The sequence below is a fragment of the Schistocerca gregaria genome, unplaced genomic scaffold (assembly GCF_023897955.1).
Source record: "Schistocerca gregaria isolate iqSchGreg1 unplaced genomic scaffold, iqSchGreg1.2 ptg000449l, whole genome shotgun sequence".
Taxonomy (NCBI): Eukaryota; Metazoa; Arthropoda; class Insecta; order Orthoptera; family Acrididae; genus Schistocerca; species Schistocerca gregaria.
Genome location: NW_026061870.1, coordinates 561,527 through 588,460, shown reverse-complemented (window position 1 = coordinate 588,460; position 26,934 = coordinate 561,527). Strand labels below are relative to the sequence as shown.

The window sequence follows — 26,934 nt, the reverse complement described above, 5'->3', positions numbered from 1 at the left end:
GTTGGTGACAACTCTTATGTGCTGTTTCAAGTCTTGCAGGTCCTTTACTGGTGTAGCATATACCTGGTCTTTCACATAACCCCATAAGAAAAAATTGAGGGGGGTTATGTCAGGCAAACATGGCGGCCAAGAAATTGGACATCCACGGCCAATCCATCGTTGTGGCATTTAAAAATTTTTGGGCATCAAGGCCCCAATGGGGTGGTGCACCGTCCTGTTGAAACATCACATTTGGCTGCAGGTCTGTTATCTGTGGCACAGTAAATTGTTCCATCACATCCAAGTAGATGGCTCCATCCACAGTCGTCTCCTGAAAGAAAAACGACCCAACAATGCGATTTATCAGCAAACCACACCACACATTAACTTTCAGACTGTCGCACATATGTTCCCTAGGTGCATGTGGATTTTTGGACACCCAGATGCACACATTGTGACGATTGACAGCCCCTGACACATGAAAGATTCCCTCGTCAGTAAACATCATGCATGATAAAAATGTCTCGTCCGTGGCAATGCGATCTAACATGACACATGCAAATTTTTCTTGCTTTGGTCGATCATCAGGCTTGATTTCTTGCACGACCTGCACTTTATATGTGTACAAACATAATTGCACATATAACATTAGTTCTTAACCCACTTCATTTAACAATAAACATTAATTTTATACCATTAAAAATTATTTTTAATAATCTGCAGTTACTGCATATCCTGCAATGTAGAAACTGTCGGTTCTAGAGAAAAGCTGAATAGCACCTTCTTTTTGTAGGAAATACAATGTGATTTAATTTTGTACTGGGAAACATTTTTACTAGGTGGTGCTGTTTTTGAGTATTTAAGAAAAACAAGGAAAAGCTACCTTTAAATGGCCCCTGCTGCCTACCCCCATGCTCAAACCAAATTGGTCAGGATTTTTGGTATGTTGCCCACACAGTTCCTCCTACCACTGTACAAAAATTTGTAACTGCATGAATTTTGCCAACAATGCCATACGTTCATTTGCATTTAGCATTATCTATTTATCATCCCTCAACTGACCTCATATCCCACATAATATTGCACAAATTTCGATACTTATTAATTATTTAAGTTTCTGGATGATTTTTTAGCTTCATGTGCTTCGTATTCTGTGATATATGTAATCATAATTTTGTTTTTGTTTTATCACCATCCATTGAGGGTGTGATATCATACATCCTTATAAGCAATTAGTGTAAGGGTGTTGTAATACATGTAAAATTTACAAATCCTGAAACCACTGGTAGTGCAGACTCAGATAAAAATATTTTTTTTAACTAAACAGCCTCTGTATAAATCGTGTTGTCCTCCTTGAAACATACCCATACACTGGTACATTTACAGTTCCAGATCAAATGACAGCTGGTAAATTGTGTGTATCCCCACATTTTCTGGAAGTCACTCTTGACCACAGCAGTTGTCGGTCTCACGTACATAAGCCCCAGCTTCTCACTTATAGAGGTTTATTTGCACAGCATATCACAGAACAGAAAGACAAAACATTCCACAATGCTTTCAAATGATAACATTTGCTTAGCAGGGTCCCAAGTGACTGCAAAAAAGTACAGGCAACTGCCATATATAAGAAGGTTAAAAGAATAGACTAAAAAATTGCAGACCAATGTCCTTGATGTCAGTTTACTACAGGAAAGCTTCTATCCACAAATCTACACACATTTTGAAAGCATTGCTCATGTGAACTTCACCTTACGATTTCTGGCATAAAGTCCTATGAACCAGGCTGAAGGGCAAAGGCAGATTCGATAAAGTGGCTCAAGTATGTCAATGGCTCAAAGACTTTTTTGAGTAATAAAACCCAGTATTATCATTTATTTCAACACTCACACTTGTGATCACTTCTAAGTTGTTTATTTTTATTTTCAGATGACCTATTTCTATCTTCTAAGAAATCATCCTCAGATTTTACATTCCTAAATGACTGTAGGAACTGTTGGTGTGGAGCAAGCCCACCTGTTCAGGTGTATTCTCCATGCCAGCACAGATGGATCCACTCCATGCCTTACCTGAGCAGCTGCATTGATGATCTCACAGTTTGGTTTCATGTCATACATATTACTCGGTCAACTTTCTGCCTTCGCTGCAACCCTCTGTCACTAAATAGTTCTGAATTGTAGCATGTAATGCAACAGTGCTTAATGTAATTGTGTTGGTGGGTGACAAACAGCATGATATACCTGAGTTTTGAATTTGAAGAGTTTGTCTATTCATGGAGCTCCTTCTCCTTCAGCATGGCAATACAAGACAACAGATAAGCACTGTGACATATGCAACAATGTGATGCCTCATGTTCACTGTCATTGATCATCCTCTGTACAGTTCCATCTTGGCCCCATACAGTTTTCATGTTTCTGAAACTTAAAGAACACATTTGAGGACTTCACTTTGATAACGATGAAGCAGTGCAGGCAGAGTTGATGTTGTGGCTCCATCAACAAAGCGCAACATCCCTCAATGATGGTATCAATAAATTAGTCTCTTGCTGGGAGAAATTTGTTTATCACCAAGGTGAGTATGATGAGAAGTAAATTTGGAGACATGAAGAACAAATGTGTAGAATGTTAATAAAGTGTGTTTTATTTAGAAAGTCTTAAGATATTTCACATAAGAAATTTTGAGCAATTATTTTTCATCATGCCCTATTTTGGATAACTTCAATCAGATGTAGTGGCATTCCTCTTTTTTCCATAATATCAATAGTTTTCCTGTGTAAACATTATTAAAATCTTTGCTGTAGTCTATAAAGACTATGTAGGTTTCTACATTGTATTCTGTTCTTTTTTGTGTCATTTGTTTTAATGCAAAAATGTTATCTGAGCACTATCCTCTTTCTTGAAAACTGTTTGTTCTTCGAGTAATATACTGTCTATGATGGTTCTCATCGGATTTACTGTTATTTTTGCATATACTTCGTATGCCGTATTTAAGAGACTGTAACTTCCACAGTCTGTTCGTGATCCTCCTTTAAAAAAATGCTTCCTTTCATTCCATTGGTCAATATAATTTGTTTTTAGTCTATTGTAGTGCTTTATAACTCAAATACCCATTAGTGCCAGTAACAGTGCTTTTGGGCAGTCCTAGAACTCAACAACAGTAAGGACCCTCTGTGTGCAGCTGTTCCAAGTGCAAGACTTCATGATGCTGTCCGAGTCGATGGTGCAGATGATCATGTGCCGCAACCTGGAGATCCCCGAGGTGCGCAAGTTTGAGGCGATGCTGGGCTGGGCACGCAACAAGATCCGCACCAAGACCTCCTCCAAGATGGATGCCAAGCTCGAGTTCAAGTGCATCATGGAGCGACTTGCTAGGGACCTCAAGCTGTATCGCATCTCTCCTCAGGAGCTCATCAAGGTCAGCACTCCTGCCTTCACTAGCCTGCCTCACGTACTGCCTGTGGATGTCCAACAGAGCGCACACATATTAAACAAGTATTTTTCTTATTCCGAATAATCCTTCCAGAGGGTGTGATAAATAGCCACTGTTTCTGCTTCTTTATTTGCAATTGCTGTTTCCTTTGGGCCCACACTGCTTTCATTCTTTGAGAATGTTGTTGCTTTTCTTCCTGCATCTACGTTCTTCCAGTTTTTTATTTTTTCCTCTCTTGAATATCTGTTTTGTTTCTTATTGTGTCCATGTTGACTCCCACATTTTCAACATCATTTCCTACTCCTCCCAGTCATGTTAATTTGGATCTGTAGTTGCTTAGTAAGCAAAAGATTTGTCTAGTTATACTGTCATTTTTTATCAAGGCTATGCATCCATAGAATTTTAATTTTATTTTTCTCATTATGTCTTTTAGCTTTTCTACTTTCCGGTAAAGCTCTGTATTAGGCCTTGATAAGTATTCTGATTCACTGCTGTTTTTGAGGCCTAGCATTTTTCTTAGCATTAAGAGTTTTCACTTCATACAGTATTTCTGGTCTGATCACAAATTCATAATATTTCAATTTCCCATTACACAGTAAATATTGTTAGTATATATTTTTCTTGTTATTTGAAACATTGATACTTGTACACCTCAAGCTTCAAAATAAAGACTGTACAAGATTGCTACCTAGTGATAACAACCAGTGAGGGAAGGATATTAATGCATGACGAAAACTGCATAATAGCTTTCATTTTACAGATCGTTCTGCCCAGCAAGGCGATCAAGAATGAGCGCATCCTGGAGACACTGATGTTCCAGGCGAACTCTGGAATGTACCGTATCCAGGACTCTTACCTGGAAGCGTGCCAGCAGCGGCTGCTGCAGAAGCAGGACTCGCGATTCAGCGAGTGGGAGTCATTCGACTACGGGCTCTAAGCCGGCTGGCCACAACCACCAGGTACTACGTCCACATCACACCTTCACACCTTACACCTCTGGTCTACAATAAACCTAATATCTCTCTCTCTCTCTCTCTCTCTCTCTCTCTCTCTGTGTGTGTGTGTGTGTGTGTGTGTGTGTGTGTGTGTGTGTGTGGGCACGTGTGTTTTGATGATTGGGTGGCCAGATAGCTATGTGCAAGCATGTGTGTGTTGGAGTTGTATTGAAGAAAAGAGAGTTCTTACTGGTTCAACATACACTATGTGATCACAAGTATCCAGACACCCCCAAAACCATACATTCTTCATATTAGGTGCATTGTGCAGCCACCTATTGCCAGATACTCCATATCAGCGACCTCAGTGGTCATTAGACAACGTGAGAGAGCAGAATGGGGCACTCTGCAGAACTCATGGAGTTCGATCGTGGCCAGGTGATTGGGTGCCACTTGTGACATACGTCTGTATGCGAGATTTCCACACTCCGTAACATCCCTAGGCCCACTGTTTCCAATGTGATAATGAAATGGAAATGTGAAGGGACGTGTACAGCAGAAAAGCGTACAGAGACCTCGTCTCTTGACTGACAGAGACCGCTGACAGTTGAAGAGGGTCGTAATGTGTAATAGGCAGACAACTATCCAGACTATCACACAGGAATTCCAAAGTGCATCAGGATCCACTGCAAGTACAATGACAGTTACGTAGGAGGTGAGAAAACTTGGATTTCATGGTCAAGTAGCTGCTCATAAGCCACACATCATGCAGGTAAATGCCAAGTGACACCTCACTTTGTGTAAGGAGCATAAACATTGGACAATTGAACAGTGGAAGAACATTGTGTGGAGTGATGAATCATTGTACACAATGTGGCAATCCGATGGCAGGGTGTGGGTATGGCAAATGCTCAGTGAATGTCATCTGCCAGCGTGTGTACCGCCAACAGTAAAATTTGCAGGCGGTGGTGTTGTGGTTTGGTCATGAAGGGGGCTTGCACCCCTTGTTGTTTTGTGTGGCACTATCACAGCACAGGCCAACATTGATGTTTTAAGTACCTTCTTGCTTCCTACTGTTGAAGAGCAATTAGGGGATGGTGACTGCATCTTTCAACACAATTTAGCACCTTTTCATAGTGCACGGCCTATGGTGGAGTGGTTGCACAACAATAAATCCCTGTAATGGACTGCCCTACACAGAGTCCTGACCTGAATTGTATAGAACACCTTTGGAATGTTTTGGAATGCCAACTTCATGCCAGGCCTCACCAACCGACATCAATATCTCTCCTCAGTGCAGCACTCCATGAAGAATGGGCCGCCATTCCCCAAGAAACCTTCCAGCATCTGACTGAACGTATGCCTGTGAGAGTGGAAGCTATCATCAAGGCTAAGGGTGGGCCAATATCATACTGAATTCCAACATTACCGATGGAGGGCACCACGAACTTATAAATCATTTTCAGGCAGGTGTCTGGATACTTTTTATCTTATAGTGTAGCCCACCGTGATTTCCTATTTTAAGTCAATCTCTTCGTCTCACAGTAACACCAATGAGCATATTACTAAGTTATTTCTCTTATGTACACTCTATGATCAAAGGCATCTGGACAACTATTAGTGGACGTCAATATGGCAAGTCACCACCCTTCACCTTTATGAAGGCTTGAACCCTGCTGGGGACACTTTCAGTGAGGTGACTCAATATCTGTGGTGGAATGGCAGACCATTCTTCTTCAAGAGCTGAAACCAGAGAAGAAGGTAGCAATGTTGGATGCTAGAGTATGTAGCAAAGTTGATATTCTAACTCATCCTGTAGGTGTTCCATTAGGTTTAGGTTGGAACTCTGGGCAAGCCAATTCATTTCAGGACTGCCACTCTCTTACAGAGGCTGCCTGATGATAGGCTCCCCTGTCATGTTGATACAGTTTATCATCAGCTCCAAATTTTTCTCTAGTCTGCACAGTATACAACACTGTAAAATTTGTTCATACCTTTCTGCATTTAGTGTTTTTTAAGCACACACATTAACCTCCACAAACATCCCATATCACTACTCCCACTGCTCCATACTTCATTGTTGACACTACACATCTTGGCAGATAATGTTCCCCCGGCATTCACCAAACTCAAACCCTTCCACAGTATAACATGATTAATCACTCAAAATCTCTTGTTTCCAGTCATTCACTTTCCTGTGACGTTGCCCTTTGCATCACCTCAAGTGATTTTTCACAGCCACACTGCACAACGGTTGATGGTCCCTGTCCATCAGTGTATGAGGTCTGCTAGGCTTCGATTTAACTGTAGCTGTTCCTTCACGTGTCCACTTCACAACCACATCACCAACAGTTAACCTGGGCAGCCCTAGAAGGGCTGAAATGTCTTTGATGGTTGTATTAATCAGGTGACACCCAGTGACTAGGCCACATTCAAAGTCACTGAACTACTCTGAATGGTCCGTTGTGCAACTACTCCTTGTCTTCTTACAATACAATACTCCCCAGCTCTTTTAATGCTGACACATATTTCTCCCATGACATCTAGCAGTCAGTTTGTGACAAAGCAAGCTGGGATCTCTTTACTTCCCCTCTTGTTTTGCCATCTGCCTCCTTAAATTCATTTTTTTTTTCATTTTTGACTAATTACCATTAACATACATGAGTATAATATGCATTTTCATAAAAGAGAAAGGTTGGCCCTCAGTCATAAGAAATATAGTACCAGAACTAATTTTGTGCTTAGTTTTGTGCATGTACTCAATTTCCTTATTTATTTTGACTGATGATGATGATGATGAAGACCCATACTCCGAGGAATGTAGGGGGCAATGCGAGAGTCCCACACCGCCAACTAGGCAAGGTCCTAGCGGAGGTGGTTTGCCACTGCCTTCCTCCGACCATAATGGGGATGAATAATGACGATGAAGATGACACAACAACACCTAGTCATCTCGAGGCAGGGAAGATCCCTGATCCCACCGGGAATCGAACCCGGGATACCTTGCGCGGGAAGTGAGAACGCTACCACAAGACCACGAGCTGTGGCCTTATTTTTACTAATTGTAGTTAATATCTTTTGCTGTAGGATGAAATCAGTAGTTGTTTTGTGACTTAAATGCTATTATTGACTTATAAACAAATATAAATTCTGTACTAATTATAAACATTTGGAAGAACCACCACTAGGATTCTTTAAGTATTTATTTGGTTCTATTCAAAAACATATCTTCAAAGCCATCCCTGACTTAATTCCAAAATCTGTTAATTTCATCATTTAAACATATAATTCGGTCTAACCCTTGTCATAGAAGAAACTGTTAAAAAGGAGGAATTTTTCTTTATACTCAGTTAATTGAACAAGTTATGTTTTAATTGTAATTTCTGTAAATTAAACATCGAAAAATGTATAGTTTCAGTACCTGTTATTGTGAGGATATATAATGGCCCGATGTTTGGTCCTGAGACAGTCAGTCCACTGCTGATTTTCAGACGAGGAACCTATATTGGTTAGGTCAACAACAATGTATCAACTTAACCATGAAGTAAGTCGAACACAAATAGGCCATGTGTTAAAATAATTACAGTGTCTGTTCAATAGTGCCACATGCACTGTATTATTCTGCAAGAACTGTGTGGTTAGGTTTTTACTGTTCATAGATGTTCAATGGTGAACTTGCTATTGTTGCAGTATGCTGACATTTTCCTGCAAACTATTAAAGAGGCTTATCAAAAGTTGACCAACAGTGAACTGGCCATATTAACTGTAAATTTTGGAGGATGTGAACAGTGGAAGTAAAGAACTGTGAAATGCAACTGTGCGACAGTTGGCTACATCATTTACAGTAGTCAGTGCTGAACTTCCACTCCCAATTTTTCAGCCAGTATAACAACACATTATGTCAACACCAAAGACTATCAACAAAGAAATAAAGCACGTGCACGCCGAAGTTCCACATTACTTACGGGGTCCAGCTACTTTTGATCAGGTAGTGTACAAGTGTCATGCAGATGTTAACTTCCCTTTTTTTTAGAAAAGTAAGAAAAAGAAACCATATTTATACAAAAAACTTTATTGGCAACCGATACGACATTGGTCAAGCTATTTTTTGACATAATTACCATCAGAACTGAGATGGTTATGATATTGTGGCATCAATTCTTATATTACTGTCTTGTAAAAGTGTGCTTCCTGGGAGTGGAGCCACATTGCAAAAGCTGTCACCATCTCTTCTTCATTGTGAAAATACTGACCAGAGGACAAGAATTTTTTGAAGTGCAAGAAAAAATTAAACTGCTGCCAGCAAGATAAAGACTATAAGGTGGTAGATCAAACAGATCCACAGCCCAACTCCATTGTCACGGATAAGCACAACACCTGCACTGTGCATTCCATGCCCCCTGTTTTGAATGCCCTGCCACGATTTCTGCTGTGTTTCAAAGTAATGGTCAACCTTCACTGTTTAAGTTCTGTGCAGGAAGTCGATGAACAGAATGTCCTTGCAGTCCCACAATGCTAGGCCCATTCTGGGGCAGCAGACTTCTACGGCACAGGAATACAAAAGTTGATGCCACCATATAAGGGTCTCAATTCTGATAATTACGATGTCAAAATATAGTTTAAACATTGTTGGATCTATTGCCAATGAAGTCTTTCATGTAATTATGTTCTTTCTTAACAAAACAGGACAACTTAATTGTTGGATGATCCTCATATTTCAGTTTTTGTGTTCCTCTACAACTTTTGCCCTCTATGGTTTCCTCCCAGTGCCATGAGTGTCTTTATACAGGTGCTATCATCCTGTCCTTTCTTCCATGAGGGTGTCAAAAGTAAGTGTGCAGTGCTTTTTCTCAGTCATTAAAACAATACTGCAGTATTCAAAATTACATCATTTTTCAACATAGTATTTCAGTGTTGTTGCTCTACCATTGCACAAGCTTTCCAGTTATCTTAGAGAAAAAATTTCTCAGATGAGCAGCAAGCTACATACACTATTTGATCAAAAGTTTCCAGTCACCCCTATATAATCTGTAACTGGATAGATGTCACGAGAGGCTGACCTACCAGTATATAAGGAGGTGGGCCGTACTGCGTTGTCAACAGAGAAGTAATAACAGCAGAAATGAAATGAAATGAGCGTATGGCATCGTTGGCTGGGAGGTACCATCTGTGGCAGTTTGGGTGCTGAGTGCAAGTCTTATTTTGGACAATGCCATACTGGGCGACTTGCACCCTGGTGACGAGGATGAAATGATGATGAGGACAACACAACACCCAGTCCCCAAGCATAGTAAATCTCCAACCCACTTGGGAATCAAACCCAGGCCTCCTTGCATGAGAGGCAGGCATGTTACCACCCAGGCAGGCAGACAGTAAAGCAGAATAAGTTGGTCTGGAGAGTTCATTAACTTTGAATGTGATTTTCAAATTACGCGATCAGTAACACAAATCTGAAGGCTGTAAATTCAACCAAATACTTAGGGATTACAATTACAAATAACCTAAATTGGAATGATCACATAGATAGTATTATGGGCAGAGCAAACCAAAGACTGCAATTCATTGGCAGAACACTTAGGAGGTGCAACATGTCTACTGAAGAGACTGCTTGCACCATGTTTGTCTGCCCTATTCTGGAGTATTGCTGTGCAGTGAGGAATCCACATCAGGTGGGACTTACAGATGACATCAAAAAATTTCAAAGAAGGGCAGCTCGTTTTGTATTATCACGAAATAGGGGAGATAATGCCAGAGACATGATACATGAATTGGACTGGCAATCATTAAAACAAAGACTTTTTTGTTGCGACAGGGTCTTCTCATGAAACTTCCAATCACCAGTTTTCTCCTCCAATTGTGAAAACATTCGGTTGGCACCCACCTATATAGGGAGAAATGATCATCACGATAAAATAAGAGAAATCAGGGCTCGGATAGGAAAATACAATTGCTCATTTTTCCCACACGCTGTTCGAGAGTGGAACAGTTGAGAGACAGCTTGAAGGTGGTTCATTGAACCCTCTACCAGGCACTTTATTGTGAACTGCAGAGTAATCACGTAGATGTAGATGTAGAGGCATTGGTCATCATCCAAGTATGAGATCCATCAGGAACATTTCAACCTTTCTGAAGCTGTTGGTGATGCGACTGCAAAATGGAAATGCGAAAGAACAACCATAGCTAAACCAAGACCTTGCAGACCTCATGTAGTGCTGAGTAGGTACTATTGGACATTGTGGAGGGTGGTTGTGAAAGCAAAGTCTGCGATGCAAAACTTTCTTGAAACTGATGCAAAACAGGCTTTGTAGCAGATTGAAAGAGTAACAATCAGAAAAGAGTCCAAATGCCAGAAAACATACATGTATGCAAAATGCAAATATTTCTGGTAGTTTTGTTTTGCCTACCTTTCACTTTCCTTATGATGCACCATAGCCACATTATCACAAGCTGACATTCAGTCTTGAAATGGGTAGTGGTCGTTATGTTTTGGCTCATCAGTGCCTGCAGACATGGGTACACACACAAAATTCAGTTGGTTATACCTGCCATATAGTTCTCTAAGGTAGTAAATGCTTAAAACAAATTAGCTTAATGACCTAAAAGTAATTCATTGAGTCTCTTAACTGCAAAGACCCCCTCACTTGAAGATGAAATTAGGATCATGACTGTGCTGTCATTTGTGTATTGCATCTCCATGTCTTCCCTCCTGCTTATCTGAAAAACTGACTCAGACTCCTATCACGATGAGCGAGATTTTGCACTCAGGAAAACGGTGAGGCATAAGTAATATACACCAGCAATTACCTTTTTCTATTAACACCTACTCTGTGTCCTCTATAGTGCATTTAAAGCAAGTTATGACTTTTGACAGTTCAGTACGCAGGGGGTATAGGGAAGCATAGTTGCCAGATTGTGCTGGGCACAGCAGCAGATGATCCCAGTATAATGCCAGGCCTTCACTGTGTGAAGAGCAAGTCAGCCAATCAGTGATTTTTCTCAAATAAACTTAAGGAAACTACTCACTAATAAACTCTCATTCTCGCATATCTTATAGTTTAAGTCGTCAGCTTCATGCTGAACCACTTATGGTCATGGTTATATAAAAAAAGATGCTGTGACTTACCAAATGAGAAAGCACTGGTAGATAAATACAATAAAAAACACACAAACAAACACACACATTTCAAGCTTTCGCAACCCAAGGTTGCTTCATCAGGAAAGAGGGGAGGAGAGGGAAAGACGAAAGGATGTGGTTTTAAAACCCACATCCTTTTGTCTTTCGAAACCCAAGATTGCTTCATCAGGAAAGAGGGAAGGAGAGGGAAAGATGAAAGGATATGGTTAAAACACACATCCTTTCATCTTTCCCTCTCTTTCCTTCTTTCCTGATAAAGCAACCTTGGGTTGTGATAGTTTGAAATTTGTGTGTGTGTTTGTGGGTTTTTTTTTTTTTTTTTTTTTTTTTTTTTATTAAATTGTGTTTATCTACCAGTGCTTTCTCGTTTGGTAAGTCACAGCATCTTTTTTATATATATTTTTCCCACACAGAATGTTTCCCTCTATTATATTCACATGGTCATTATATTCATATTTAGATAGTAGGTAAACGGCTGCAAGAAATTCTTAGTTTGCAGAGAAACATAGGTATCATTATGAATTTGTGTTTGTGCACATTAGGTTCCTTGTTGCTCCATGTTAAATGTAGATAATATATTCAATTATTCTTTTAAGTTGGAAGGATATCACTGTTTCCAATCTCGAGAAAATGGACTGTATGTAAAGCACTCTGCCATGGGATTGTGAGTCAGTGGAAACTAGAATGAAATATTCATAAATTCCTCATAACTCATAAACGTTTTGAGATATTGAAACACAAGTTTGTCAAATGACAGCATGCAAAGACAAGAGAGTTTTGCCATATGATTAATATGCAAAATTTTCATATCTACTGGTATATTCCAGTGGCTACAGATTTTTCAGTGACATAATATAATTATTGAGTGTCATCAATAGCTGGTAAAATGAGAACTGCCACGAGTTTTGTAACAATATAATTGAGGAATTACAAGTTTAATTTTATACTGACAGTGGACTGTTTCATAAACTATTGACCTGACTTGCACTCAGTTTTTAGATTAATATTCCACTATTTCAGGATTCTGTTGCAATTTCAACTGAATGAGAACATTAGTGAGATGAATATTTCTAAACTCTGCTGTGTTTTGACAAAAAAGAAAAATTAACATGGCTACAAGAGAAGTTACATATTCCTCAAACGTTGTCACACTCCTCCTTGAATCAGTGTCTCCTTAGCAAACATCTTGCTTTGGCTGACAACTCAAGATCAGTCCTGTCATGTAACATTGCCAGAGGAAGCCTGATTAAACTATTTCCTTTACCATTAGCCAGTTTGTCGACCTAGTAGCATGAAGTTCTGTGTTGTACAGCATTACAAGTTCCATCAACTTCACCTTATGTAGGTCCAACTTTATCTCGTGGAACATTTTTTTGTACCTAGAGAAAAATATCTGCTTTCCTCCAATGCACTGTTGAAGCTTTATGCATCACAACAGAGTGATATTACTTTTGTCCTGTACTATTGTTGAATTGTGAGGAATGGTTTGCAGCAGAACATTATCTTCCCAGCTGGTGCAAGTGTTTGTCAATGACACTTTTATTGTAAATCTCATATTTAGATGTACTGCACTGTTGTTGTTAATGCAACGCCAACACAAAACACTTGTTCACAATATCTGATGGCTACAGAAAACTTCAATGCCAGAAAATACTACACTATTGGCCATTAAAATTGCTACACCATGAAGATGATATGCTACAGACGTGAACTTTAACTAACAGGAGGAAGATGCTGTCATATGCAAATGATTAGCTTTTCAGAGCATTGACACAAGGTTGGCGCCGGTGGCGACACCTACAACATGCTGACATGAGGAAAGTTTCCAACCAATTTCTCATACCCAAACAGCAGTTGACCGGCGTTGCCTGATGAAACAGTGATGCCTCGTGTAAGGAGGAGAAATGCGTACCATCACATTTCCGACTTTGGTAAAGGTCGAATTGTACCCTATCGCGATTGTGGTTTATTGTATCGTGACATTGCTGCTCACATTGGTCGAGATCCAATGACTGTTAGCAGAATATGGAATCGGTGGGTTCAGGAGGGTAATACGGAACATCGTGCTGGATCCCAATGGCCTCATATCACTAACAGTCGAGATAACAGGCATCATATCCACATGGCTGTAACAGATTGTGCAGCCATGTCTCGATCCCTGAGTCAACAAATGGTGACAGTTACAAGACAACAATCATATGCACGAACAGTTCGATGACGTTTGCAGCAGTATGGAATATCAGCTCGGACACCATGGCTGCAGTTACCCTTGATGCTGCATCACAGACAGGAGCACCTGCGATGGTGTACTCAACGATGAACCTGGGTGCACGAATGGCAAAATGTCATTTTTTCGGATGAATCCAAATTTTGTTTCCAGTATCATGATGGTTGTATCTGGTTTGGCGACATCGCAATGAACGCACTTTGGAAGCGTGTATTCGTCACCGCCATACTGGCGCATCACCTGGCGTGATCATATGGGGTGCCATTAGTTACACGTCTCAGTCGCCTCTTGTTCGCATTGACTGCACTTTGAACAGTGGACGTTACATTTCAGATGTGTTACGACCCGAGACTCTACCCTTCATTCAGTCGAATTGGTGAATGTGTACTCCCAGATAATTTATGGAATTAACTGCTTCCAGTTGCTGACCTGCTATTTTGTAGCTGAATGATAAGGGATCTATCTTTCTATGTATTCGCAGCACATTACACTTGTCTACATTGAGATTCAATTGCCATTCCCTCATTGTTACAACCTCTCGATACTCCACAGCGTCATCTGCAAAAAGCCTCAGTGAACTTCCACCAGGTCATTTATGTATATTGTGAATAGCAACGGTCCTATGACACTCCCCTGAGGCACACCTGAAATCACTCTTATTTCGGAAGACTTCCCTCCATTGAGAATGACATGCTGTGTTCTGTTTTCTATGAACTCTTAAATCCAATCACACAACTGGTCTGATAGTCCATATGCTCTTACTTTGTTCATTAAATGCTAGGGGGGGGGGGGGGGGGGGGGGGGACTGTATCGAACGCCTTGTGGAAGTCAAGAAACACAGCATCTACCTAGGAACCCATGTCAATGGCCATCTGACTCTTGTGGACGAATAGTGCGAGCTGGGTTTCAAGCGATCGTCTTTTTCGAAACCCATGCTGATTCCTACAGAGTAGATTTCTAGTTTCCAGGAAAGTCATTATACTCGAACATAACACATGTCCCAAAATTCTACAACTGATTGACGTTAGAGATATAGGTCTATAGTTCTGCACGTCTGTTCGACGTCCCTTCTTGAAAACGAGGATCACCTGTGCCCTTTTCCAATCCTTTGGAATGCTACGCTCTTCTAGAGACCTACAGTACACTGCTGCAAGACGGGGGGAAAGTTCCTTCGCATACTCTGTGTAAAATTGAACTGGTATCCCATCAGGTCCAGTGGCCTTTCCTCTTTTGAGTTATTTTAATTGTTTCTCTATCCCTCTGTTGTCTATTTTGATATCTACCATTTTGTCATCTGTGCGACAATTTTTGTTTGTCTGCAAGGAATTGGCTATGTTTATGTTTGCTGTGAAGTTCCCTTTGCTTCCGCAGCAGTTTCCTAACTCGGTTGTTGTACCACGGTGGCTCTTTTCCATCTCTTATTATCTTGCTTGGCACATACTCATCTAACACAAATTGTACGATGGTTTTGAACTTTGTCCACTGATCCTCAACACTATCTCTCCCTAAAACAAAACTTTTGTGTTAAGCCGTCAGGTACCCTGAAATCTGCTTTTTGTCACTTTTGCTAAACAGAAAAATCTTCCTACCTTTTTTAATATTTCTATTTACATCTGATATTATTGATGCAGTAACTGCTTTATGATTTCTGATTCCTTGTTCTGCATTAACTGTTCATTGATAGCTACTCAATATGTTCAGTTTATTCTTGCAGTTTAACTGACTATAAAAGTTTAATAACATACGCTGTGGTATTATTGCATGTATTTTAAATACTGTGGAGCTATAACTGTGCTGACAATGAAAATGTTCAAGTATTAGTGTCTACAATACAAAAATTTAAGTGTCAGTAATGAATCATTATGAAACAGTCAATTTCTGCATTCCACCCAGCCAATTTCTTAAAATTTTTAAATGTAGACCACATGATACTATTTGGTAACCACCATGTTTTAAGGGTTTCTTTAACAGTGTCATCTCATACCAAATAACATTCTTAAAAAAGCTATAGTCGTCTGTATACCTAGTACATATCTTGTTGGTTATGGATACTTTATTAATTGCAAGTGCCGATCTATTTAATGTATTTGTTAATCAGTCTATGCCTTTATTGTTGTTGAAATATTGCTGCTGAACTCCACAGTATTATCTGCAGTATTATCTACTACTTTAAATTTCAGAAATAAAAGGTAACATAAATAATTAAATATCTCACCAAGATATAATACATATAATAGGTTGCTTGAGGATAAGAATGCCTGAGAATGAGTAAGTATCAGAATTTAAAATATTGCAAGATACGATACCTTAAAGAATAGACAGTCATGTTGGTCCAGATTATTACAGGATGAAGCTTAAGCTACTTCTACGTGTATACTCTAGAAGAAATCTTATGGTGTGTGGCTGTGGGTACTTGTGTTAACACTATCATGTCCTTCCTTCCCTGTTCCATACAAGGATGAAACATAGGAAAAATTATCTACATCTATATCTTCATGATTACTCTGCATTTCACATTTAAGTGCTTGGCTGAGGGTTCATTGAACCACAATCATATTATCTCTCTACCATTCCACTCCTGAACAGCGCGCGGGAAAAATGAACACCTAAACCTTTCTGTACAATCTCTGATTTCTCTTATTTTATTTTGATGATCATTCCTACCTATGTAGGTTGGTCTCAACAAAATATTTTCGCATCGGAAGATAAAGTTGGTGACTGAAATTTCGTAAATAGATCTCACCGTGACAAAAAATGTCTTTGCTTTAATGACTTCCATCCCAACTTGCGTATCATATCTGCCACAAGCTCTCCCCTATTACGTGATAATACAAAATGAGTTGCCCTTTTTTGCACCCTTTCAATGTCCTCCATCAATCCCACCTAGTAAGGATCCCACACTGTGCAGCAATATTCTGACAGAGGACGAACGAGTGTAGTGTAAGCTGTCTCTTTAGTAGACTTCTTGCATCTTCTTAGTGTCATGCCAATGAAACGCAACCTTTGGCTCGGCTTCCCCACAATATTATCTATGTGGTCTTTCCAATGAAGCTGTTCGTAATTTTAACACCCAGGTACTTGGTTGAATTGACAGCCTTGAGAATTGTACTATTTATCGAGTAATCGAATTCCAACGGATTTCTTTTGGAAATCATGTGGATCACCTCACACTTTTCGTTATTTAGCGTCAACTGCCACCTGCCACACCATCACACTGCAACTGATATTGGTCTTCGGATGACCTTACTAGACAGTAAATTACAGCATCATCTGCGAACAACCTAAGAAAGCTGCTCAGATTGTCACCCAGGTCATTTATATAGATCAAGAACAATGTTCCATATGACATCTAATTTCTCTAATTTTCTCATTGCAATCATTTTATGAGAGGGATATGGAATAAATAACATGTTACTAGACTCCCCTTGGAATGTAAGCTCTTGAAACTTCAACAGTGATCCCCTACATGATGCACAGTCACTCTCTTGTAGAACCTGCCTCTGGAGTCTGTTAAGCAACTCCATAATGCCCACATACCAACTAAAGAATCCCATGATGAAATGTACGACTGTTTGTTGACTCTTCTCTGTATAGTCTATTAATCCTATTTTGTAAGTCTGCCATATTGATGAACAGTGTTCAAGAATTAGTCAAATGAGTGTTTCGTGAGCCACTTCCTTCACGTATGAATTACATCCTCAAGATTCTCCCAATGAATCACAATCTGGTATCTGCTTACTCTGCTGTTTGTTTCATGTTGCTGCTCTACTTTGGTCACTCTGGATAGTCACTTCTAGGTATTTTATGCTAATTCTTGCCAATACTGTAATGGAACTAGTGAAGCTTCAGATAGGTGATCTAACTAATTAATGGAAAATCTCATATAAATATGTGAAACAATTACTAACAAAGAGATAGAGGGGCTGGCCAGTACTTACCTCAGCTCAGTACAGCCAATAGAAACACAAAAAACAACCGAAAATTTAAGCTCCTAGCTTTCGGAATAAATGTTCCTTCATCGGGGAGGAGAGAGGGGAAAGAAAGGGAAGAAGGGAAAGTGGATTTAGTTACTCACAACCCAGGTTATGAAGCAACAGGGAAAGGAAAACAGGGAAGGTAGCAAGGATGGAGGCATGGTTGTCAGAGGGAAGCCAAAGATATTCTACTGCAGGTACTCTGAGTTGCCTTTCGTCGTCACCCTAACCTCCGTAACATCCTTGTTAAACCCTGCAATATTCCCAGACTACCTTCTCTACCCAGCGGTTCCTACCCCTGCAACCGACCCCGCTGCAAAACCTGCCCCATGCATCCCCCCACAACCACCTACTCCAGCCCCGCTACTAGGAAAACATACACAATTCAAGGCAGGGCCACGTGTGAGACTACACATGTCATTTATCAGCTGACATGCCTGCACTGCACAGCCTTTTACATCGGTATGACAACAACTAAACTGGCTGAGCGCATGAACGGACACAGACGAACTGTCCGCCTAGGAGATGTCCAATACCCAGTAGCGGAGCATGCCCTCCAGCATAATTCTAGGGACCTAGGAACCTGCTACACTGTATGTGCCATTTGGCTTCTCCCACCCAACACCAGTCCCTCTGAACTGCGGAGATGGGAACTTGCACTCCAGCACATCCTTTCATCCCGCCATCCCCCTGGACTAAACCTACGTTAAACAAACTCACTCCCATTTACTTTTCAGTCTTCTCCTCTTTCCCTTTCCTCTTTAGCCATTCATGCATCTTTCCATACTACATCTTTATACTATACACCTCTTTACTTCTGTATGCATCCTCTTTGGTTTGAAGCTGGCACAGTACCTGCAGTAGAATATCTTTGGCTTCCCTCTGACAACCATGCCTCCATCCTTGCTACCTTCCCTGTTTTCCTTTCCCTGTTGCTTCATAACCTGGGTTGTGAGTAACTAAATCCACTTTCCCTTCTTCCCTTTCTTTCCCCTCTCTCCTCCCTGATGAAGGAACATTTATTCCGAAAGCTAGGAGCTTAAATTTTCGGTTGTTTTTTGTGTTTCTATCGGCTGTACTGAGCTGAGGTAAGTACTGGCCAGCCCCTCTATCTCTTTGTTAGTAATTGAAGCTTAAGATAGTGAAGACAATAGAATCGTTTATACATTTGGGAGCAGAGGTCAGTGCAAATACTAGAATGCAAGCTTCGTTGTTGGTGTTGTTGCCTGTGTGCCAAGTGTGTAGTTTTGCTAGAGTATGTAATGTACCTACACACACACACACACACACACACACACACACACACACACACACACACACATTACATGTCATCTTGAAAAGTGAACTAACCCCCTTTTCTTTTTCAGTCATCTGATTGTGTTCAAACATCACAAATAAACTGAAAAATTCCACTTGCCCCTCCCAAATAGTGGAAGAACTGGATCGAACAGGTCTGCACACGAGCTCCAGGTGAAACTTGTATGCAGCTATTTGCCAAAGAGTTCATAATTGCCAAAAATAATATTAAAAATCGACAACCCAAGTGATTACAATCATGTCACACAATCTATTTTCAAATATAATTTTTATCCCAGTCATGCATACTACACTTGTAACCACCACAGTTGATAAATTTGTGTGTAAATCGAGAAGGTAAGAGGAAAAACAGAAAAAAACTTTGCTACTGTGAAATGAAAACATGTTCTAAAACTTGAAACTGAAAAAGAAAATATAATTGCTGAATAAACGTCCAAAGAAGACAACTGAATACATATATTTGTATTCATATATACATGAGTATGCATCTAAAGATAACTTGTAGTCCATTACCAGTTTTGTGAGAATGATTGAGAAATGTTTGCTATAGTGGTAGTTTGACTTAACACTGTCAGCTGCCATTTAGCAAATTTATTTCACCTTAAATATGTTTCAGTTTTATTTTTCTGAATTGAAAATGTCATACAATCAAGTGACAATATTTTATCTTTGATTAATTTCATTTGTAGGTTGTCTGTAAAAATGTAATGTTACATATAGAGATTTGCATGTTGTAATAGAAAATGACAATACCCTGTTGATTCTCAGAATATCATATTTAAGTTTGTGAAGAAACAAGACATTCTGTGTCTTTCCAGAACCACCCATAAGAAGTATTTCCACCCATAAGAAGTGTTTACTTTACTTACACAAGTAAGTGTTGCAGTAGGTTCAACACAGATTCTCATAATTGCTTAGCACATAAACTGATTTCATTTCACCTGTTCCAATTTCATTGGTTGATTTTCTATTTAGATTTACCAATAAAATGATGCTAATTCACCTATTGAACAATGATAAAAATTCCAAACACATTAAAAACTTATCAGCTACATTTCTTTTAAAACACATGAGCAATTGTTTTGCAGTGTCATGACGAATTTGCTGGATAATGAGATAAACAGGTGACATAATACAGTCACATAACTGGTCATGCTAACAGGGTGAATTAAAACAATCTTCAATTTTGCTGCCCCAAAACATATTTCTTACTACCTAATAATAAAAAGGTGGAAAAGAGAGGTATATTAAAATTTTTAATTCTGCTAATATTCCTTGGCAGAGGAACAGAAGATAGAGGGGAAAAATAAATGCAGGAGCAATATTGTTGTGAGAGATGAAGTACATGCAGAAAGGGATAGGTAGACTGATGAAGACAAATCATGATTATGAATGAAAGGTCATGTCAGTCAGAGGTAGGTATCAATCGCTATGAAATTAATGACATATTAGAATATAGTAATACAGTTTGCAAAAATGCTCACTGAAAACATTTGCTCATGGCAATAACTGACTGAAAATACAAACAAGACTTATGTTTTTAACATACCTCTTCATGTGTAAAATACAGTAAATGTTTCATTCTGCAAGTAATTCCTGGTTCATAAGAAACTGACTTTGGGTTTGGCACAGAAAGTCTGAAATAAGAAAAGAAGGGATAGTTTTTGCATTCAGATATCAAATAAACAAAATGGCATAGCTTTGTGCTTCAGTTTGTTGTCACTATTTGTGTAGTTATTGTAATCAGATAAAAATAATCAGATAACAGTGGTTCGTACACTATTATACATTTGTGTTTAAGATGTTCAGTGTTGTTTACATTGGTGTATGCAGTTGATAGACATTCATTTTTAGATGTAAGGTTACATCTGTCCACCAGGTCAGCTCTGCCCCACATTTGTACCAGCCTTCATTTTGTGGAATTGTTTTCTTAACTGTGGTAAAACAAGCTAACAAGCCCTTTCCCTTTCTTTCTTTATTGGGTGTTTATTTCATGTACAAGATCTGTGTTACTGTAGTATCAAGACCTGAATACACAACTTGGTTGGCACTGCTGCTTGCTACAATTTTCTGTGAAGAATATTGTATTCCTTTATATTTTATATTAATTAATGAGAACCAATAAAGCTGGTGCAGTTATGCTCCCAACTGCAGTGAATTTCAGCATTGTTTCATAATATGTTTGATGCTGCTCATTTCCTCCATCAACATATTCATGCTCTCTCCCCACCGTTTCTGACATCAGACACAGTGCCACTCTTTGTCCTATCATAACACAAGGACAACTGTAATGCATATATATTCTGTCCCCCCACCCAAAAGTACACATTTTCAGGATACACTGGTAAATATGCTCCAGATCATTTACATAATATTATTTAAGAACAAACTAAAGATTCTTTTCAGTGAGCCACCCAAATAAAACAGTAAATATAGTAATGCATAAACATTCAATGAAATTATCTGCTAAATTACACATGCTGAGTGCCAGAAATTTCCATTTGATTGGTAAAGCACAATTTTCTCACTGTAAACAAATTATTTAGTTCTTCCCTTGTCTGGATTACCTGGAGCATAATCTTACAGCCACACCAGTGGCAGTTTAATTTTGTGTACTTGAGATAAAATTTATGCTCTAGCATCATCAAAACCAATGGGGAACTAAAGAGTAGTTCACACCTAAGTATGACCTGTCCTTGTTACCAAGGCAGTTAATTCATGTAGCTTTAAACAGTTCAGCAGGATTATCACTTGACACAGATAAAATCCGTAATGAATTACAGGCTTCACTCATTAATTATGAGCACCAGCTATTTTACATATGAAACTGAACGTAGAAGTAATTTGAAATAGTTGTTGAAACCCACCAATAAAACCTATAATTGCAATATAAAAATGTATTATCAAGTGTGTAGTTGCCTATTTATGAAGAGAGTCTACAAATAGGAAGGACAGTTCAGGAAATAAAGAACAACATTGCCCATTGGCAATTCATGAAATTATATTCCACTGCACCATTGTTGGTTCGAAGTTATGCATGGTGATTCCACTGTATCACTCACAGTTATGACTATCAAAATAATATAATAATCCACATAATTCCGTTCTTCTCTTGGCTTCTAAACTCTTCAGCAGTGCCAGGGATTATTAAATGATCACATTTCTCAGCATACCAATTGCTGTACTAACTTTTTCTTTTTTCCTTACGCAAGCAGACCATACCTATTGTTGAACGAATTTATTATTTTTCAGCCACCAGGAAAAAAGATTCTGATTGCTGAATAACTGTAATATATTTTTGTTTGCAACTAGTAAATATAAACACCTCTTTGTCAGACAGGCACAAATATCTATAAAGAACTTTACAATCAGAATGAAACTGCAATAAATAGAGGTACTTGTATATTTGCAGAAATTCATTTGATTGCCTCAGAAAGTGGCCAATGGACAGTGGAAATAGTTCTCCATTCAACCCATCCAGTACATCATCACCATCAATATCATTTTAACTTGTCAGTCCTTTCCGACAATATTTCACTTTCTTCCTTTGAGTACACCAAGTCAGATGCATGTCAGAGTGCCAGAATAGGATATATTTTTGCCTAGGGAAACAAAATTTATTGTTTATTTTACTGGTGGACAGACAAGATCTCTTTGTATAAAGTGTATATAAATACAAGTTATTTTTGTGTGGTATTTTAAAAAGACTCATATATACATATATATGTGCAGCTTTCTAATCTGTTAGGTTACAGACATTGACATACTCCTTGCAGAAGACAGTATCATAGTTATGTGCATTCAACTGCAATAAATATAATCTTTTTTGAATTTTGTTACTTTTAGTTTTACATTTAAACTATATATTCATGAAGGAAAAATCAGTGAAATGCCAGCAAATATTTCATGGGTAGTTGTTTGCTTATTCTCACCTACACATGGGTATTCCTGCTGTACATCACAATATCACCTTCTCTCAATGAGGCATAGTGCTAAAAAAAGTATTGTAATCATGCTTGCAAGCTATTACTGCACATTTTTAAGCTGTTAGACTCTTGATTCCAGTTTAACTTAGGCAGTCCGTAACAGACTGTCTTGTAAACCCACACTAAAGCAACATTGGTTTGACCTTCAAATCTGTTAATAATTACTAAATCTGATGAGATATGTCAGAACTTTGAATGATGCATTATGCTTACTGGAGTTGTTTCTAATATGTTCCTTGCATTTTTATTAGAGCTTCCTGATATTCAAAAGTTGTGTTAGGGTGGCGAATAAGTATGGATGTTGGATATTACTTTGGATCAGATATTACCACTGCTTTCATATGTAATTCACACTCAAATATGAAGCATTCAGATTCTCCCCAGTTCCTACAATTGGCAGCAGGTAGTTAATTTAAAATCCGCCCTACAGCAAGCACTAATATTCGTTATAATCATTGCTTTCAAAGATATCTATGCATGCTTAGGTTCTCATAAAATTTTCTCAGAGACTTTACATAGCAAGTCTAAAATACTGTTTCTCATACCATCTCTTCATCCATTGAACTGTGAGCATTATATTCAGTCACACTGTGTGAAAGTAGTTAAACTCCATTGTGAACTATGTTTTTGGCATGGGGTATTCTTTATAATTATAAAAAAGGTGCTTTAATGCTGTTATTCCCCAAAGAATGTATGAATACAATTAGCAGAAGCAGCTAGAATTCATCATCTACATGCAAGTTTACAAGACACTACAACAAACTTAAAGTTAAATCTTTCTTCATCAAAAAGAGATGTGTCATTTTATAAAAATCTGCAATAGAGTGTTATGAAAACAAGCAATATAAGATTACAGTTTTAACAAATCACATCTAATGAAACACCAACAAGCAGAGAAAACTTCTTAGTGAGGAACTGATGACACAGAAAAAGACCACATTTCTAGGAACATGATAAAATTGATGGAATCGAATTTGTTTAGTCTTCCATGTAGTCTACTCTTACTTAAAACTTGAAATTACATACAGTTTTCTAACTGATTCCTAGAAGAACCAATCCCAATTATCAAGCTCAGATTTTATATATTAAAAAAAGTTGAGTTCAAACCATACATTTCTTTAGTTGGATCAGTGTGCCTTTCTTTCATCAACATTTTCTTGAAAATAGGAGACATCTTCGAAGATTATTTTTGTTATCCCCATTGCAAAGCATTACATGCATCAATATTGTTTAGTGACTAGCATGTATAAGCTTACATTTGCAGACCAACAGTAAACACTGGACTGAGTTGAGTGCCACCCCATCAAACTTATACTGCATTATGTGTTGGCACATCATATTACATAGCTCCAGAAGTCTTAAATATAATTCTTGAAATAAAGTTGCTGATATTTCACTGCATTCATTTTCAATTAATGTTTATAATGGTTGAAACATGTAAAATGACTGTGTATTGGAGGTGTTACTGAAGTCTTTGTTGCAGTATGCAATAAGAATATTTATTTTTTTCTTGTTTTACATATGCCCATGTGAAGGTAGAAACAGTAAGTTGGAAAGATTTTTCACAAATAACCAATTAGGTTGTTAGATGGGAGAATATGTCCCATGGTAAACATTGACTAAAGATGACTTCTCTGTTGGCTAATTTCTAGAAATTGTAAAATATTGTCTTTCTGTTTCATTTTTGTTTGCATTTTGTAGAAATGTTTCACATGCATTCTAACTGCTTGTTATCAAAATCAATTATAACCAAAAACATTTTTTCGTTATGTAAGTGCAGAATGCACTTGTCAAGTGATAAGCCCACTTAAATCAGTGGATCAGAAATGTTAGTAGTGCAGGTGAAAATTCATTTAAGCAGAAATGGTAGCTGTATACTGCAACAGTGACACCTTCTGTTGTGTCTCATAAGTATTATTTCAACTCTCATTCATCTCAGATCATCTATACTGCATAAGTGTTCACAATATTTTCATACAATCTAATGTTTGTGTGACTGGAAGAAACATAGCGTAATTGACTGTAGTAATTAAAAAAATTCATTGTTTAAAGCTGTGCGTATAATTTTGTGAAAGATTTTTTCCATGTATGTGTCAGCTGTATGGAATATTGAATAATAGCTTCCTTCAAACAGAGAAGAAAGATATATATTCCACTAAGTTTCTGTTAACATAGGACATATTTCTACAAAATTATATACATAAACATATATACAAATATATCTGAAAAATACCTTATTGTATGTGGCACTGCTAACATAAATATATTTTTAAGTACCGTAGCATGTTACTAAATATGTATAAAAGAGAATTGTGTTTTATATGGAAACTAAGTATAAATTCTTGCAAAAAAGAAAGAAATCACATGGCTCCTCCATTTCATTCCATGGCTGAGTCTCTTTGTACATGAACGCTCACTAGTAATATTATGGATTCATAAATGGGACACACTGAAAGCATCTGATAGTCACAATAGTTCTCAATGCTCAGTTTTATTTTGTTTTCTCCAACCATATCTTTGCTGAAAGCCATGGTAAAATGGCCAACTACTATTCTGCGTTAATCTGTAACCATATGAGAAACAGTTATTACATGACTTATATTATACTGTTAGTAATGGCAATATGCATTAAATACATAAAATATCTGCATACCTTGCTTCATCAGTTTGCTTCTATGTTATACAATGCAAAGTATGTCTTTCATTTTCCAGTACTAAAGCAATTATCATTGTTTGCAGATTAAAATGTATAACTGCACATGATATCCACATAATTAATTTTGTTTTCTCATACTGTACACTAATCATTTGTTAATTTTTAATCTGTATCCTCATTTTTCCTATTACTCTACAGGCATTCAAACTTCAAAAACTGATGCATGGTAGAGAATTCCTGGTAAAAGTTTTCTTTGCCTCCAGTCACCTATATGCACCTCTACTGTGTATAAAAAACACAGAAAATTAAATTTTTTAACTAATATATGAACTTTAGTGCATTATTTGCCATAACATATGATAGACACTTCTAACTCAGTTGCCAGGCATTTTGTGTTTTATTTTGCATTCCAGTGTGTTCCATTTTTCAGTGTGGGTGCAGCTCTATCAAAGCTGTTAGCACAAGCTGCTGAGAGAAATCCTGTAAAATATACTATTAGCATAAAAAATTCCCAAAATAGATGTGCACATTCATGTGAATAATGCTACGTGGAAATTGAAGGTGCTCAGATTACAGCCCTGTGAAACTGGATGCTTGATGAGAACAGTAAATGAAATAAACTTCTTTGTTCCCTTGTAGTCCTACCCTCCCACGTGTCTGCCCACCCATCCCTTCCAATAAATCTACTCCGTATTTTGAAAAATCATCTTAAGTAGGAAAAGAGCATCCTGCTGTGACCAATTGCTTAAAGCAGTAAAATAAATTGGAGCTCTGAAGAAGTAGACTAACATGAAGTTTTTAATAAAAAAATATATTTGAATTACCATTACCAATAAGGAAAGAACAGCTAAATCTAGATGGCAGGAAGATGCAGGACAGTGGAATGAAACAGACATTCATTAGCAGATGGAAAATAACCCCATAAACCATGCATTTATGTTCATTTTGTATCCCTTCTGATAATCTTTCATACATTTGATGAATTTGATTGTTTCTCAATAAGGGTTGCACCTGTATTTGGTGCAGCTTATCTGAGAAAATATGTTTCGAATTCATGTTCATTTTTCAAAATTCAGTAGCACAGACTGGAACTTGTGCACTAAGAGGTCAGCTTGGACAAATTGTCCAACAGAAAGAAGCAAAGCTATCAGGAAATTCTCAGCAACAATTCTCATCTTCTCCCAATACAGAAAGTGTGAAAGTATCACTTTGGTAGATAGTTTCATCAAAATTCATTGATCTAGGTCCCAGATAATCAGATACAGTTAATTTAGAGGGACTTCATGTACATTCATTTCA

The 26,934-nt window shown here is 38.1% G+C and overlaps 1 protein-coding gene across 1 annotated transcript in view; it reads left to right on the top strand.

Moving 5' to 3' along the window:
- Positions 1-26,083, top strand: part of LOC126312745 (serine-enriched protein-like) — a 172,481-nt gene extending 146,398 nt beyond the window's left edge. The window contains exons 7-9 of the mRNA XM_049992243.1: positions 3,154-3,390; positions 4,166-4,364; positions 19,044-26,083. Coding sequence (XP_049848200.1) covers positions 3,154-3,390; positions 4,166-4,342 — 414 coding nt within the window. The 3' untranslated portion in view covers positions 4,343-4,364; positions 19,044-26,083. The remainder of the gene's footprint in view (positions 1-3,153; positions 3,391-4,165; positions 4,365-19,043) is intronic.
- Positions 26,084-26,934: the final 851 nt, after the last annotated feature.